General features: G+C 46.4%; 1 protein-coding gene across 1 annotated transcript in view; it reads left to right on the top strand.

The window, feature by feature from the left end:
- The window catches only part of sez6l (seizure related 6 homolog (mouse)-like), a 252,818-nt gene that overhangs the window by 183,941 nt on the left and 50,414 nt on the right, over positions 1 to 18,463 (top strand). Inside the window, exons 7-9 of the mRNA XM_080208081.1 lie at positions 1,842 to 2,008; positions 3,216 to 3,410; positions 6,047 to 6,185. Coding sequence (XP_080064207.1) covers positions 1,842 to 2,008; positions 3,216 to 3,410; positions 6,047 to 6,185 — 501 coding nt within the window. The remainder of the gene's footprint in view (positions 1 to 1,841; positions 2,009 to 3,215; positions 3,411 to 6,046; positions 6,186 to 18,463) is intronic.

Raw genomic sequence — 18,463 nt, 5'->3', positions numbered from 1 at the left:
ATGGGCTAGACCATTTCTAGCTGCTCAAGTTTTTGTCTGGGGCCTAATTCACCGGATAGCCAGCATCCCAGATCAGAGCCAAAAATTGCGCATGTGCAGAAAAACCGGACCAAAAGCACCTCTGCTGACAGAACTCTGCCATGCTAGGTACAGACTCCCCCTCCCCCCACGGACAATATTACTGACCCCCTTATTCCTCCCCCACCCCACCTACCCCATTCCCCTAGACCCCCTTTCACATGGTCCCTTCATCAACCCCCTGGCCCTGATGCCTGGCTGACATGATCCTCTCACTCCCTTGCCCCCAGTCATAGAGGCACAAATCCTGTTCCCCTCCATCAGCACACCTACAAGTACTGACTTGGTGGGTAGCATGGTGGCACAGTAGTTAGCATTGTTGCCTCACCACGCCAGAGACCCAGGTTCGATTCCCAACTTGGGTCGCTGTCTACGCAGAGGCTGCACATTCTCCCCATGTCTGCATGGGTTTCCTATATTCCTTTCTCGAACAGGCACTGGAGTGTGGCAGCTAGGGGATTTTCACAATGTTAATTTAAGCCCACTTGTGACACTAATAAGTAAATGTTAAAAAAAAACTTCCCCTCCATGGTAATAAGGCAAACTACACGAAACCCACTGGAATGCTCTAATGGGCGCTTGAGTTGCCTAAACCGCCTGTGGCTGATCTGTGCTAACAGGGGACAGCTCCCCAAGGATGAACAGACATGACACAACCCCCTCTGAGCAGCTCAGAGCGGTTCGAACACAGAGACTTATTTCCTCTCTCACCCTCACTGATCAACGCCTGAATCCGATTTTTATAGAGGAGGTGTTTTCCTCACTGATCCGACTGCAGCGAACAAGGTGGTTTAGACGGGTGAGCTGGGACAATTGGGAGTGAAGCTCACTAATGACACTGTGATGAATGCAAAAAAATTGCAAATTGACGTTTCTCCCATTTTGGCAGGCTCCCGACTGTGCCGATATTTTTCTCTTGGCAAAATGGGAATGGGTGCGAAAACTGGCGCCATTCCCACTCATTACATCACGCCCGATTTTACAACATTTTTCCACGGCAAAACAAGCGTGATGAGGTCATAAATTTCCGCCCATGATGCCTATCATCAAAGATTGCATAGGTTGGGGCTTTTTAACTGTAGAAATGAGGAGTTAAAGAGGTGACTGATTACAGATCTTCAAGGTGATGGAAGACTTTGATGGAGCCAATGCAGAAAAGATGTTTCCGATGTGAGTGAGATGAGAACCAGAGGTCATAAATTGAAGATAGTTATTCATGAATAGGGGGAAGGCAATGGCCTAGTGTTATTATCGCTAAACTATTAAACAGCAATTCAGTTGATGTTCTGGGGATCCATGTTCCAATCCTATCACGGCAGAGGGTGAAATTTGAGTTCAACTAAAAATACCTTGAATTAAGAATCCACTGATGACCATGAAACCGTTGTCAATTGTCAGAAAAGCCATCTGGTTCATTAATATCCTATAGAGAAGGAAATCTGCCATCCTTACCTGGTCTGGCCTACATGTGACTCCAGAGCCACAGCAATGTGGTTGACTCTCAATTGCTCTCGGGCAACTTGAGATGGGCAATAAATATTGGCCAGCCAGCGACACCCATGTCCCATGAATGAATAAAACAAAATCCGGAAGGCAAGTCAGGGGACTGTTGTGTTGGATAGCATCATCATATTCAAAGGGAATCTAGATAAATACATGAGGGGGGAAGGAATATAGGAGGGTGAATGGAGCATAAAGATTGACAAGACCATATTGGGCAGAATACTTAATAATCTGGATTTATTTTTCCCTTTATTGATCAGGCTGAGCATCTACAGCGGAGAGGGTGCCTTAGCATCAGCTATCTATGATTCTTTAAAGAATGAATTCTTCCCTCTGGAAGGTTTGATCAGCAATGAGCCCTTTGTCCGGATAGAATTCACCTCCGATGAAACGAAGACAGCGGGCGGGTTCAACATTCGATATGAAGGTATGAGTGACCTTTCCATTTCTGTAGTAAACCGAGGGCAACTCTGTGAAACTCAAAGTATAAGAGCATTTATTCCCAACGGTAAATAGTTATTTATAAACAAGGTTCTGGCAGAACTAACTACTCAAGTCGTTTCCATTCCTTCCTGGCCCCCAACTGAGGATCCTCCCTAACCCAGGACACGTGTCCTTGCACCCAATTGCCTAGGCCATCTCGACACTCCCATAGGGTCCGGCCTGAGCACTTGGCTCTCGGAGATTGCCCACCCTTTAAGGGGCCACGCGACCACAATTTCAAACCCCAGAGTCATGGGAGAGGAAGGGTAGCACACTGACACAGTGGTTAGCACTGCTGCCTCACAGTGTCAGGGACCCGGGTTCAATTCCAGCCTCGGGTCACTGTCTGTGTGGAGTTTACACTTTCTCCCCGTGTTTGCGTGGGTTTCCTTCCACACTCCAAACATGTTCGGGTTGGGTTGATTGGCCAAATAAAATTGCCCCTTAGCTTCAGGGGAATAGCAGGGTAAATATGTGGATGTTACGGTGATAGGGCCAGGGTGGGCTTGCTGTTGGTGCAGGCTTGATGGGCTGAATGGCCTCCTTCTGCAACGTAGGGTTTTCTATGACTTTATGTAAGTGTATGGGCAGAATATTTTACCCCATTCATAGTGATAAGGCCAGGATTTGATTTACTACTCAGTTCTGTAGCACAAGGGACCTGGATTCAAAGCCAGCCCAGGGATGAGAATAACCTAGATTAGGACATTACAATGGGGACACCACCACTACAGGCAATAAAACTAACAGGCAGAATTTTGTGGACCTAACCAGCAGATATGAAGGCAAGAAGATTTGTAAAATGCGATGTGTGGCCTACGCACCACCCATCCTGTCTTACCCAGCATGGCTTCCATTTTATCGTAATCCTAACCTTTACAATACAATAATCATTGTTTCCTAAACACTGTTCCCACACTGACACTTGATCAGTTTGACCCACCACATTTCCAAGAACCAAGTCGGACAGCGTATCCTTTATTCTGTGTAATGGACACATAATCCTGTCAAAACTCCTCCTAAAAGGGAACTCTTGTCCTATTCCTCCTCTACGCTATCACTGTCCCAGTCTACATCTGGGTAACTAATGTCCCCCCCCCGTTGTAACTAATCTGTAATGTTTGCACCTCTCTGTTTATATCTTTCCTCAGCCTTCGAGCGTGGACACTGCTTCGAACCCTACATGCAGAACGGGAACTTTACAGCGACCAACCCTTCCTACATTGTAGGGTCGGTGGTGGAGTTTACATGTGACCCAGGTTACACTATGGAACATGGATCATCTGTTATCGAGTGCATTGACATCAGGGAGCCGTATTGGAATGAAACTGAGCCACTTTGCAGAGGTAAATGAAAGCTTTTGGGCGTAGCAACATGAGGAAGAATAAAACCATACAAAAATTACATAGGAACTTAGGAGCCAGAGTAGGCCATTCAGCCCTCTGAGTTCCACAGATTCACAAACCTCTGAGGGAAGTAGTTCCTCCTAATCTCAGTATTGGGGGCTAAGTCTGGGTGACCCTTCATCAGAGCTTCCTTTCCCCACCTTAAGGTAAAGTTTATGCATTATTCACAAGTAGGCCTACATTAACACTGCAATGAAATTACTGTGAAAATTCCCTAGTTGCCACACTCTGGCACCTATGCGGCTACACTGAGGGAAAATTTAGCACGGCCAATGGGTGGCATGGTAGCACAATGGTTAGCACTGCTGCTTCACAGCTCCAGGGACCTGGGTTCGATTCCCGGCTCGGGTCACTGACTGTGCAGAGTCTGCATATTCTCCTTGTGTCTGCGTGGGTTTCCTCCAGATGCTCCGGTTTCCTTCCACAGTCCAAAGATGTGCGGGTTAGGTTGACTGGCCAGACTAAAATTGCCCCTTAGTATCCTGAGATGTATAGGTTAGAGAAAATGGTGGGTAAGTGTGTAGGGGTGTGGGGGTGGGGTCTGGGTGGGATTGTGGTCAGTGCAGACTCAATAGGCCAGATGGCCTCTTTCTGCACCGTCGGGTTTCTATGATTCTAATACCAGCACATCTTTCGGACTGTGGGTAGAAACCGGAGGAAACCCATGCAGACACGGGGAGAACGTGCAGACTCTGCACGGACAGTGACCCAAGCTGAGAATCGAACCTGTATCCCTGGCACTGTGAAACAGCAGTGCGAACCATTGTGCCACCATGCACCTCTCTTCAGCGCTCTGACAAAGTGGCACCCAGACTTGAAACGTTGGCTCTATTCTCTCTCCACAGATGCTACCAGACCTGCTGAGATTGTCCAGCATTTTCTGGGTTTTTTTGGTTGAGAACATTTCTTGATTTGGAAAATGCCAAAATGACCTCCTACATAGCCAGAAAGAAAGAATTTGTTTTTTTATAGCCTCTTACACATCCACAGTCTCTCCCAAGTGTTGATACCAGTTGATCGCTTTTGAAATGTATAATCATTGTTTCGTATGTGATGGCTCAGGTGCTTTTGGGGGAGGAGAACTTACCTTTTATATTGGGGTTAAGGTCCCCAGTGAGAACCACAGCCGGAATTCTCCCACCCTGCCCGCCACTGGAATTTTAGCGGGCGGGTTGTGGACAATGTGAAACCCCAGTGAGAATCAGGTGGGAATTTCCGGATTTTCAGCCAGCATTGCCCGAGAATTCCGCCCCACGTTTCTCTGAAAGAGAACTGATGGACTCTATTAACCATGAGTTCAACTTCTGGGATAGCCAGGCTGAGAAGAGAATGAAAGTTTTAGATGCAAGACTCCAGTGTTATAAAATATTAGAACCAAGAGAGATCTGACTGAAGGAGCCACTGCTTAAGGTGTGAGTGAAGCATGTGTTGAAAGGGGTGTCAGCTGGAGGGGATGTGAATGGACAGCATTGCTGGAGGCAAATGAAAATCTCAATGCTTATCTGAGTCTTTGAATCCCTCAGTGCAAAAAGAGGCCATTCAGCCCATCAAGCCTGCACCAACCACAATCCCACCCAGACCGTATCCCCGTGGCCCCATGCATTTACCCTAGCTAGTCCCCCTGACACTAAGGGGCAATTCAGTATGGCCAATCAACCTAACCCGCACATCATTGGAGTGTAGCAGGAAATGGGAACAGCCGGAGGAAACCCATGGAGACACGAAGAGAACATGAAGGCTCCACACAAACAGTCACCCAAGGCTGGAATCGAACCTGGGTCCCTACTGTGAGGCGGCGGTGCTAACAACGTGCCACCTTGCCACCCCCCCGTAGTTAGACCAAGAGTTTAATTTCCATTCAGTATTTGACCTGAGTTACCGGAAATGTGAGTCAAGTAGAAGCAGAAGGAAATTTCAGTTCGGAAATTTGGTTTGGATTGGAAGATCTGTGTACTCCCCTAAGATAGAGGAGTAAATTTTCCAATCCTGCCTGCAGTGGGAATTATCGCAGGGGGGACAGAAAGTTTGACTATTTAAATGCCTGTTGACCCTAGGCAGGAACTTCCAGCCACGGGGTGGACGGGAGTGGAAAATCCCGTCCACAGTTAAGAATGTAGGGAATAGGAGCAGGAGAAGGTCATATGGCCCCTCAAGCCTGCTCCAACATTCAACAAGATCGTGGATGTATTTGTGGCTTTATCTCCACTTTCACATCCTGCAGCACCCCCTCCCCACCCGATCCCCCCTGCCCATAACCTGCTCCATAACCCTTAATTCCCTGGTAGATCAAAACTCTGTCTACTTCAGCCTTGAATGTACTCAATGACCTACGTCCATTGCTCGCTGAAGTAGAGAATTCCAAAAATTAATGACTCTCTGGGAAAAGAAATTCCTCCTCATTCCAAGACTTAAATTGGAGACCTCCACCCCCCACCACTCCCCCTAACTTCATTTTGATCTGCATCCCCAGTTCCACCTTGTCCCACGAGGGAAAAAGCACCAGAACCCAGTTAACAATTACTGAGCAGACTTGAGTTTTCCATATCATTGTCTCAGTGTGCTCTGGTTTCTTCCAGCGGTTTGTGGTGGGGAGCTGTCCAGCCCAGCAGGAGTCATTCTCTCTCCAAACTGGCCGGAACCCTATGATGAAGGAGAGGACTGTATCTGGAGGATTCACGTCGGAGAGGATAAACGAGTGTTCCTTGATGTTCAGCTGTGAGTATGTTGCGGAGATGCATTTATTACTGAAAAAGGCAATATGAAGGGCAAAGCCCTGTAATACAGGACATCACCTATCATTCAAAATGATGGGGACTTCTGATACAGTAGAGGAGAAAGCAATTCACATTGCCAGGAGGGTTTGTAAACTGAGAATATTGATTTGGATAACTGGTATGAAATCTTCTCTGGAGCAATAATCACCATCGGATTGCCCCCTCCGTTCCTTTTTACTTACTCTGGAGCCCCGACATCTGCCCCAGGCCTTCTGAGAAATGTGCAGTGCAGCTGCCCCTGGGAGCCATTCCATGAGGGTCAACATCATTGGGAGAAGTGAAAGTATATTCCTCTTTTTAACCCCACGAGCTGCAAGTAAGTTTCAAGCCACATGGACAGGAGAGAAGGGGAACATAGAACATTACAGCGCAGAACAGGCCCTTTGGCCCACGATGTTGCGCCGACCAGTTAAAAAGCAATGACCCTCTAACCTAAACCAAACCCTTTCCATCCATAAACCTATCCACAGATCTCTTAAACGCCCCCAAACTAGGCACATTTACAACTGCAGCAGGCAGGGCATTCCAATCCCTCACCACCCTCTGGGTAAAGAACCTACCCCTGACATCTGTCCTATAACTACCACCCCTTAATTTAAAGCTATGCCCCCTCGTGCCAGCTTTCTCCATCCGAGGAAAAAGGCTATCACTGTCCACCCTATCCAAACCTCTGATCATCTTATATGTTTCAATAAGGTCCCCTCGCAGCCGCCTTCTTTCTAATGAAAACAACCTCAAATCCCTCAGTCTCTCCTCATAGGACCTCCCCTCCATACCAGGCAACATCCTGGTAAACCTCCTCTGCACCCTCTCCAAAGCCTCCACATCCTTCCTATAATGTGGGGACCAGAACTGCACACAATACTCCGAGTGCAGCCGCACCAGAGTTTTGTACAGTTGCAACATGACGCTGCGGCTCTTAAATTCAATCCCCCTACCAATAAACGCCAAGACACCATATGCCTTCCTAACAACCCTATCTACTTGATTCCCAACTTTCAGGGATCTATGTACACATACACCTAGATCCCTCTGTTCATCCACACTATTCAGAGTCCTACCGTTAGCCCTATACTCTACACATCCATTATTCCTACCAAAGTGAATTACCTCACACTTCTCCGCATTAAACTCCACCCTCCACCTCTCGGCCCAGCTCTGCAACTTGACCAAGTGATAGCCAAGTGGCATTATCATGAGACTATTAACCCAGGAACTCAGCTCATGTTCTGGGGACCCGGGTTCAAATCCTGCCATGGCAGATGGTGGAATTCGAATTCAACCAAAAAAAAATCTGGATTTAAGAGTCTATTGATGACCAGGGAACCATTGTTGATTGTTGGAAGAACCCATCTGGTTCAGTAATGTCCTTTAGGGAAGGAAATCTGCTGTCCTTATCTGGTCTGGCCTACATGTGACCCCAGAGCCACAGCAATGTGGTTGACTCTCAACTGCCCTCCAAAAGCAATTAGGGAAGGGCAATTAATGCTGTCCAGCCACTGATGCCCATATACCCCACAAATTAATTTAAAAAAGGTAGCGGGGCAGGATAGGTCAGACATGTGATCAGGTGGTGTGAGGGGAAATGAAGAGATTTAGTAAAAGGAGGTTAGAGCTAATTGTAAACTCACAGTGAGAGCACATTCGTAAATGCTCACATAGCCGGTGAACTTTGTACATCACTGAACACTAACAGCCCATATCAGTTGCAGGAATTGTCTGACAAATCTTGTACACACTCAAGCCCCTCTGCCAGCCAAACCCCAGCAAGGGAATCAAATGCGTTTCCTGTTGGAAGGACAGACAGTGGGCGGAATTTTATGAGACTTTTTTCTAAGTGTCCAGCTAGTGTGGAAATGGGAGAATTCCTGATCTGTTTTACTGGCAAGTTTTCACGCTTGATTTTATGACATTTTCCCGCAGCAAAACAGGCGCCACGAGATCATCTAGTTCCACTCATTCAGTCACAGCAGATTAAGAGTAGCCTCTGGTACTCTGCTGGTGAACCAGAAACCTGGAACCAAAGGTGTCTGTTTCACATCAGCCTACATGTAGACAAAAATGACATTTAAACAGTGTTCTGTGTACATGACCCACAGGGTATAAACATAGGGGAAATCTGTGACTTGGCAGAATGCTGCTTCAGGCATTTCTCTGAGGTAGTATTGTCCCTGCGCACTTGAGTAAGTGTTCGGGGGGGGGCGGGGACCCGTGGTGGGGAGTGATGGCTGGATAGTCAGTGGGTGTAGGGAGGCTGGGCTGTCAGGAGAAGTGGGAGCAGGATTTATATGGACAAGGGGTAGTACTCGGGGTGGGGTGGGGGTAGAATTAGGCTGTTGGAGGAGTGTGGGGTGGACAGATGGATAGTCGGGTGATCGGGCACTGAGAGGTAGTTGGGGTGCTAGTCCAGTCGTCACCGCGAGGGTCATGAGGTAGTCTGCTAGTAAGAGGAGCCGTTGGGGTGGGGGGATGATTGGGAGGGGTGGGTGTGGTTCCAGTGGAGGCTCAGGACGAGTGTCAGTGCCATAGACACCCAGGAGTTAGAAATGGTTTCAATCCTGGGCAACTTCTGCTGGAGAAGTTAAAACGATTCCAGGACAGGATAATTGGCGAATGGAAGCTGAAACTTCCTGGGAATTCCTGTGCAGTTCTTGCATGGAAACCTCTTGGGGATCCCCAATGCATCTTCCAGGGTACCTCTGGGGAACAATCCTATTGAACAGAAGATTTAAACCTTTTCTTTTCATTCTGCAGTCAGGAATACGTTGCCTCACATGTTTTTAAATTTTTAAACTTCCATGTTGGTGGAAGCAGATTCAATAGTAACTCTCCAAATGGAATTGAATATAAGCTTGGAGTGGAGCAAGTGAAGTGAGACCAAACAGATAACTTACTTCAAAAAGCTAGCACAAGCGTGGCCTCCTTCTTGTCAGAATGATTCTGTGATTAAAAGAGATTGTGGCCTTGAAATTGGATCAATGAGGACTAAATCTGGATGTTGCTGAGGTTGTGCGCACCTAAAGAGGGGGCAAGGTTGACATCAGCTTAACTGGATCTACCAGCCCTGTTTGTATGGTGCTGGTGCTGAGCTGCGGGCGTTAGTCACTGCAGCAGAGACTGGGTTGTTGTTGCTCTGTGTGTGTGCGTGTGTGCGTGTGTGCGTGTGTGTAGTCAGTGCAGACTCGATGGGCCAAATAGTCTCCTGCTGCACTGTAGGGATTCTATGATTTAAAGAGTGCCTTTAACACAGTGTGGTTGATTCTTTGGCTTCCCTGCAGTGAGGCAGGGGGGTGGTGGGGGGAGGTTTCCCATTGACTGCAATCCATGGCCCCGGGAAACCCTGCAGCATGAATAACTGGTAAAAATTCCAAAGTATTTCATGGGAGCCTTAATCAAAGAAAGTTTAGCACTGAACCACGAAAGCAGATACTAGGACAGGTGACAAAAATCTTTGTCAAAGAGATGGGTTTTAAGGAGTATCCAGAGACAGTGAAGTTCAGAGAGGAGTTGTATATTTTTAAAAGTGTGCAGGTTGCTTTAAGGGCAGATCACATTGTAATTACATCAATAAGTCGATCTCTTCGAATATGAGCTCTCTGATTTAAGTCATAATTGCCTGCCTAATCAGGGAGCCTCAACTGTATATAAATATGGGAGTGTCAGGTCCACTGACACTCCTGATTATGACTTTGTACTCTAGGAGTGGACTAGAGTTTGTAAATAAAGAGAATTTGGTGAAGGGATGCCAGTTTCTAAGGAGTAATTTCACACATGTTTTGATGGTGATGTCATTAGGGTGCAAGCTTAGGCTGTTGTTTCACTGTTAGTTTTGTATTTGATGCAGTGCAGAAAGCAGCTCTTCAATAAAACCTGCTGTTTGAAGCTACAGGTGCAAACCAAGTCTTCGCTTTTTTATTAAAATCCCACAACTCTGAGTATAGTTCGAACATTACAGCAGGAAATTCCAGGCATTCTCACCTACACAGCTAAAGGCATGGTTATCAATGTTGGAGTGATGAAAAATAAATTGTGCAAGAGATATCTGGGCAGCTGAATAGTTTAAAGTTTATTTATTAGTGTCACAAGTAGGCTTACATTAACACTGCACTGAAGTTACTGTGAAAATACCCCAGTCACCCACACTCCGGCACCCATTTGGGTACGCTGAGGGGGAATTTAGCATGGCCAATGCACCTAAGCAACACATCTCTTGGACTGTGGAAGGAAACTGGAGCACCCAGAGGAAACCCATGCAAACACAGGGAGAACGTACAGACCCTGCACAGACAGTGACCCGAACCGGGAATGGAACCCAGGTCCCTGGCACTGTGAGGCAGGAATGCTAACCCACTGTGCCACTGTGCCGCCACAGTGGTGATTACAGAGATAGTGAGGGCCAATTCAGCCAGGGAGGGATTTGGCGATGAGGATACAGGTGGAAGTTGCTGGGCTGGGAGCCAATGGAGATCGGTGCAGGTTGGGTGAATGGAACTTTGTGTGAGATAGCACGGGAGCGGCAACTCATGTGGCTGAACCCTGTTATGAGGGTGTAAGGTATGAGGCTGTCCAACAGGGCATTGCAGCAGTCCAGCCTTGGGATATTTTCCTACTTTAAAGATCTGATATGAATTAAAGCTGTTGCTTGTGGTACCAGCAAATGGAACCTTTACAGCCTGCCTTCATGATAAAGTAGTGTTCAGCGTTCTCCCAGCTGTTTATTAATTGATGTGAAATCTAATGAATAGTGGTAGATCGATCTCCTCTGACTTTGTATTGAACTAAATACCCAGTGAAACGCAACACAGACCAGTTACCAGAAGCACGGCAAATTTGACTTGACAGCTAATGGTAAAACACCTCACTTAACAATTGAAATGCAACATGTACAGCTGAGCAGCAATGGAATTCTGCCGCAATTTATTCTTGCCAGTCCTGTAAATATTAGAAACCAAAACCGCAGATGCTGGAAATTGGAAATAACAAGAGCAGCAGCTCAACTGGTGCAGATCTCTATATTGTCAGACTGCTTGTCAGACATCCAGTGCTGGGCGAGCAGAAATTTGCTCCAATTAAGTATTGGAAAGAGCGAATCCATTGTTGTCAGTTCCAGCCACGCAATCTGCTCCCTCGCCACCCATTCCAATTCTCAACCTGACAACAGTCTGAGGCTGAGCCAGACTGTTTGCACCCCCTTCCCCTGTGCCAGATTTGAAGCACGTATCCACACTAAGATTGCCTATTTCCATCTCGGTAATATCACCTAGCTCCATCCGGGCTTCTACTCTTCTACTCATCCATGCCCTTTGTTACCTCCAGATTTGACTGCTCCGATGCCCTCTTAGTTGGTCCCCTCACATTCCACCCTTTTTTTGATTCATGCGTGGGACATGGGCGTTGCTGGCTCGGCTAGTATTTATTGCCCATCTCTAGTCGCCCTTGAACTGAGTGATTTGCTAGGCCATTTCAGAGGGCAGTTGAGAGTTGACCACACTGCTGTGGCTCTGGAGTCACATGTAGACCAGACAAAGTAAAGACGGCAGATTTCATTCCCTAAAGGACATTAGGGAACCAGATAGGTTTTTCCGACAATCAACAATGGTTTCATGGTCATCAGTAGTTTCTTAATTCCAGATATTTTTTGTTGAATTCAAATTCCACCAACTGCCATGGCGGGATTTGAACCCAGGTCCCCAGAATATTAGCTGAGTTACGGGATTAATAGTCAAGCAAAAATACCACTAGACATCACCTTCCCGACTCTACATTACATTGAAACATAGAAGATAGGAGCGGGAGGAGGCCCTTCAATCCTGCTCCACCATTCATTATGATCATGGCTGATTATCCAACGCAGTAGCTTAATCCTGCTGTCCATGTCCTAACTCGAACCAAAGGCCATTCACCCACCATTATCCCTATGTTTCCTGACAACACCACCCATATCCCCACCCATAATTTAAAAATTCTTGGCCTTGTTTTAAAATTTTTCCAGGGCCTGGTCATTCTGTGGCTGGAATATTCCGACCCCCTCCCATCTGTGGGATCTTCCAGGCCTGGCAAAGTCAGGTTTGAATGGCTCGTCCCGTCCCCTGTGGGGTAACCCACCGTGGTGCAGTCAGAAAATTCCAGGCTCCATCTTTTGCTATCACCTTCACCCCTAAACTCTCTGTGAAATCTGTGTCTCTGGTTCGAACCTCTTGAACATCCCCAATTTTAATCGCTCCGCCATTGCTGGCGTTCAGCTGTCATAAGTTCATAAGGTACCAGAGCAGAATTAGGCTATTCAGCCCATCGAGTCTGCTCTAGCATTCGATCATGGCTGATATGCTCCTTATCCTCATTTTCCTGCCTTCTCCCCATAATCCTTCAACCCATTACCAATTGAAAATCTGTCTAACTCCTCCTTAAATTTACTCACTGTCCCTGCATTCACCACACTTTGGGATAGCAAATTCCACAAATTCACAACCCTTTGGGAAAAGTAGTTTCTGCTCAACTCTGTTTTAAATTTGCTACCTCTTATCCTAAGACTATGATCTTTTGTCCTAGAATGCCCCACCAGTGGAAGCATCAGCTCCATGTCTACTTTATCCGTACCTTTTATCATCTTGAATACCTCAATTTGATCTCCCCTCATTCTTCTAAATTCCAGAGAGTAAAGACCTGAATTGTTCAATCTCTCTTCATACGACAAACCCCTCATCTCTGCAGTCAATCTAGTGAACCTCCTCCAAACTGCCGCCAATGCCACTACATCCTTCCTCAGATAAGGGGACCAAAACTCCAGAAGTGGCATCACCAATGCCTTGTATAGTTGCAACATTATCTTTATATTGTATCCCTTTAGCTATAAATGCTGACATTCTATTCGCTTTCTTTATTATCTGCCGTACCTACATGCTAGTTTTCTGTGACTCATGAACAAGGACACCCAGATCCCTCTGCACCGGAGCACCCCAAAATATCTCCCAAATTTCGACAATAAGTTGCCTTCCCATTTTTCTGACTAAGCTCGAGAGTTCACCTCTCTACCTCTGTTCCTTCCTTCAAGACACTCCTTAGAGCCCTACCTCTTTGAGAAAGTTTTTGTTCATGTGCCCAGTTCAATGTGGCACCGTGCCATATTTTGTTTCAAAATGGCTCAGTGAAGTGTCTTGGGACATTTGGTTATATTAAAGACACCAAATTAGTGTTGATTGAGGGAGACAATATATGTTTTGCCCCATTTGCTTCATCAGGACTATATCAATAGGATTGGAAAAAGATTTATCTGATCTCTCATCGTGACAAACATGCAGTGGGAGATTTGGACTTTTGTTTGGCCAATCATTCTAAGCAGTGAAGAGAACTGAGACATTTTTCCAGCTCCAATCTCATTTGAATTTTTCAGATGTGTCAATTGTCATCACACAGAATGACACAACACACATAGAGACCATTTATATCCTGGCCACTTGAAAGTAATGATCCAATTAGTCCCATTACATCCCACTCCCCACCTAATCCCCCCCAAAGCCCTGCAACACCTTTTCCCATTTCAATCCCTTAACTAATTCCCTTTCAGAAACTGCAATTGGATTTATCTCCAGCACCCTTTCAGGCAGGTTAATACAGCTTGGTGCATTCATTAAAAATTCAACACAGGCCATTCACAAAACTCAACCGATTAGTAACTGTAAATCAGGCAGGAACCAAGGCCAAGGAAGGGATTGCAATCACAGATGATTGAGTCTTGAGGAGAGAGTGATGTCATGGTAACTGTGCAGGTGTACAACTACATCACCCAAGACAAAGCAACCTGCTTCACTGGCACCCCAGTCACCACCTTAAACATTCACAATGTCCATCACCAACGCACAGTGGCAGCAATGTGTACCACCTACAAGGTGCACTGCAGCAACTCACCAATTCTCCTTCAACAGCACATTCCAAACCTGCAACCTCTAATGCTTAGAAGGACAAGGGCAGCAGACACAAGGGAGCATCGCCATTTGCAAGTTCCCCTCCAAGTCACTCACCTGTAACTGACCCATTCCTTCACTGTCACTGAGTTAAAAACCTGGAATGCCCTTCCTAACAACACTCTCTAACTACACCAGATGAACAGTAGCAGCTCAAGAAGGCAGCTTAGTGCCACTTTCCCAAGGGCAATTAGGACTAAGCCATAAATGCTGACCCAGCCAGCAATGCTCACACTTTACAAATGAATAAAAGAAAGAGTGGGAAGCTGGGATTGTTCTCAGTGGACCGGAGGTCGTTACGGAAGAATTAATAGAGATGTTCAAAAGTACAAGGATATAAGGCACAGAAAGAGACCATTCAGCGAAACCAGTCTAAGGCAGTGTTTATACTCCACTCGAACCTCCTCCCACCTTTACTCATCTAAATCTACCACTGTAACCCCCAATTCCCTTCCCCCTCATATGCTTGCCCAGTTTTCCCTTAAATGCATCTGTGCCACTCACTTCACCCGTTCCCTGTGGTAACGAGTACCACAATCTCCCGACTCTTTGGGTAAAGAAGTTTCTCCTGAATTCCTTACTGGATTTCTCGGTGACTACTTCTTATTGACCACCTGTAGATATGAAAGGGTTTGGTAAAATAAATAAAATGAAAATTGATTCTGGGGCCAGCGGTCAGGGGGCTTACAAGACCTGGAAGTGAGAAAAATTTTTCTTTTTAATGCCGCAAGTCACGGTTATCATGAGGCACAATGGTTAGCAGTGCTGTCTCATAGCTCCAGGGACCCAGGTTCAATTCCGGCCTTGGATGACTGTCTTTGTGGACTTTGCACGTTCCCCCTGTGTCTGCATGTCTTGGACGGATTGGCATTCTAATTTGCCCCTTAGTGCCCAAAGATGTGCAGCTTAGGTGGATTGGCCATCTAAATTGTCCCTTAGTACCTGAAGATGTGTAGGTTAAATGGATTGGCCATGGGAAATGCGGAGAGTTACGAGGATAGGGAAGGGAGAGAGAGCCTGGTTAAGTTACTCTGTCAAAGAGTCAGTGCTGACTCGATGGACCGAATGGCCTCTTCTGTACTGTTGGGATTCTATGATCTGGAATACACTGCCTGAAAGCACGGTGCAGACTTTTCTGAGATGAGCTGGTTAATGGGGCAGATTAAATACAAAATCACGCCGACTCCTTAAACACACAAGGGATAAGGGATTTACATCCTTCTGTGATCACATTGTATCGAAAGGAACAATGTTTACATGAATTGCTTTGTTGTAATCCTACCTATGAGAAAAAGACTTTATGCATCCCCGCGTTGCTGAGATAGCTGCCTCTGCTTATTGTGCTTAATACTTGATAATTATAATCCAACACTGAGCAAGGCAGCAATTTTGCAAACTGTGATCTGAAGCTAGGCTTGTATGTTTGCAATTGTTTAAATTTGGAGCTGATAGGTAAACCCCCTCCACCCCCCGCCACAGCCCCACCGCACCCAGCCCTCCCCCCCTTGAGTAACTATCAAACAAAACTTGACACTTAAGGAGACACGTGAAGGACAGGTCAAAGGTTAATCAGACAGGTGGGCTTTAAAGGGGTAGAAAGAAATAGAGGCTTGGATCTTCCAGCCGCACTTGTACCAAGGCCAGAAAATCCCACCCAAGGTCAACGGAACTTCCCATCCTCCGCCCCTCGCCTACTCCGATTCCCGTGTCAGGCCGGTCAGTAAAATTCCAGCCATTGTATTTTTCCCAGGGAAAGGGAATTGAAAACTAGAGGGGATAGTTTTAAGGCGAGAGGGAAAGATTTAAAAGGGACCCGAGGGGCACCTTCTTCAAGCAGAGGGTGGTGCATGTTTGGAACAAAACAAAGTGGTTGAGGTGGCTACAATAGCATAGAAACTAGAAGTAGGCCATTCGACCCTTCAAGCCTGCTCCAACATTCAATTTGATCATGGCTGATCATCCAATACAATATCCTGATCCCCCTTCCCCCCATATCCCTTGATCCCTTTAGCCCCAAGAGCAATATCTAATTTCTTCTTGAAATTAGACAACATTTTGGCCTCAACTATATTCTGTGGTCATGGATTCTACACACTCACCACCCTTTGGGTGAAGAAATTTCTTCTCACCTAAGTCCTAAATGGTTTATCCCTTATCATAGTTTGAGGATAGTTCTGGAATCCCCACCATTGGGAACATTCTTTCTGAATCTACCCTGTCTAGCCCTGTTAGAATTTTATAAGTTTCTATGAGATTCTCTCACTCTTCTAAACTCCAGTGAATATAATCCTAACCGACTTAGTCTCACATGACAGGTCTGCCATCCCAGGAATCAGCTTAGTAATCCTTCACTGTAATCCCTCTATCACAAGGCCATCCTTCCTCAGATAAAGACACCAAAACTACATGCAGTATTCCAGGTGTGGCTTCACCAATGCCCTATATAATTGCAGCAAAACATCCCTATCTCTGTACTCAAATCTTCTCACTATGAAGGCCAATATACCATTTGCCTTCTTTACTGCCTGCATGCTTACATTCAGTGACTGATTCAAGGGGACACCAACATTTAACAATATTTTAAAAGCATTTGTATAAGAACACAAAAACGATTAGCGGGATATGGGCCAAACGCGGGCAATTGGGACTAGCTGGGAGGGCACAATGGTCAGCATGGACCAGTTGGCCTGAAGGGCCTATTTCCCTGCTATATTGCTCTATGACTCTATGGTTTTTACTTCTGTACATCTGACCAGAACTGGATGCAATACTGTCACTGTAGCTTTATAAAGATTCAGCAAAGCTTCCCTGCTTTTGCGCTCACTGCTTCTATTTATGAATGCTTTTCTAACTGCTCTTGCCACCTTCAAGGATCTGTGCGCAGGCAGGACGTCACAGAGGCTCTGTACTCCAGAACTTAATATATTTCACTCCGTATCGCCAGTGCAAAGCGGGCACAATGGTTCCACAAGGATTGGAGGCTTTCCCATGGTGGAGGGCATCATCAGCTACACACACAATAAAAACAGTAAACACTGGGAAAGCTCTTCCAGCAGCCTGTGTGGAGAGAGAAAAACAGAGTTAACGTTTCGAGTCTGTATGATTCAAAACATGATTGGCTGGGATTTTCTGGTTGCCCATGCCCGCTGCCACAGCTGCCAGTGAGGATGGAGAATCTGACTCTCAGCCAAATCTCTGTTCACTGCAGCGAGACTGGAGAATCCCACTGGCTGTGAATGGCCGGAACATTCTGACAACCGTTGACTCTGTTTCTCGTTCCACAGAGGCTGACAGACCTGCTGGGTGGGATTTTACAGCCTCATTCGTCCCGAAACCATAAAATCCCGCCCAAGGACATTGGACCTTTCCGTGGTCCACCTCCCTCGCCCACTCCGATTCCTGTGGCGGATTGGCTGGTAAAATTCCAACTGCCAAGTCTTTCCAGCATTCTCTCTTTTAATTTTGCATTTCCAGCATCCACAGTATTTTGCTTTTATCGAGTCCACACATGTCGCCTTTGCAGGAGCCACATGTAAATTTTGGAATGCAAAACAAATGAAAGGGAGCCCGCTCTCTCAACATCCAGCTGGTGTACAACCTTACTGAATGCATCATGCAGATCAAAGCTCGGCATTCTGGCAACTGTCCTGACACCTTCACTCTGCAGCCGTCTGCTGTACCATCTGCACTTACACCAAAGGGTGGCTACTAGGCAACACAGGTTATCTGCTGAACATATGTTTCAAGATTCTAGTGCACAACCCATGCACACATGAGCAACAGGCTCACATCTGCAACACACTCGTGTCCACTGTGTCATTATACGCAGTTTCCACCTCTTCAGCTATCCCCTACAAAACACGTCAGTTTCAATATCTGAACTGCTGTCTGCACCGGCAAACCTGCCTATCTCCCCTTCCCACTTAGAAGCTATTGCCTTTAGTAGTGTGGCACAGTGGTTGGCACTGCTGCCTCACAGTGCCAGGGATCCGGGTTCAATTCAAGCCTCGAGTCACTGTCTGCTTGGAGTGTGTACATTCTCCCCATGTCTGCATGGGTTTCCTCCAGGTGCTCCAGCTTCCTCCCACAGTCCAAAGGTGTGCAGGTTAGGTTGACTGGCCATGAAAATTTGCCGATAGTGTCGGGGGATTAGCAGAGTAAATAAGTGAGATTACGTGGATATGGTCTGGATGGGATTGTTGTCAGTGCAGACTCAATGAGCCAAATTGGCCTTCTCCTGATCTATAGGGATTCTATG

Source organism: Carcharhinus amblyrhynchos, chromosome 20, assembly GCF_965287045.1.
Source record: "Carcharhinus amblyrhynchos chromosome 20, sCarAmb.v2.hapA, whole genome shotgun sequence".
Classification (NCBI taxonomy): Eukaryota; Metazoa; Chordata; class Chondrichthyes; order Carcharhiniformes; family Carcharhinidae; genus Carcharhinus; species Carcharhinus amblyrhynchos.
This window is presented reverse-complemented; position numbering and strand designations above follow the sequence as displayed.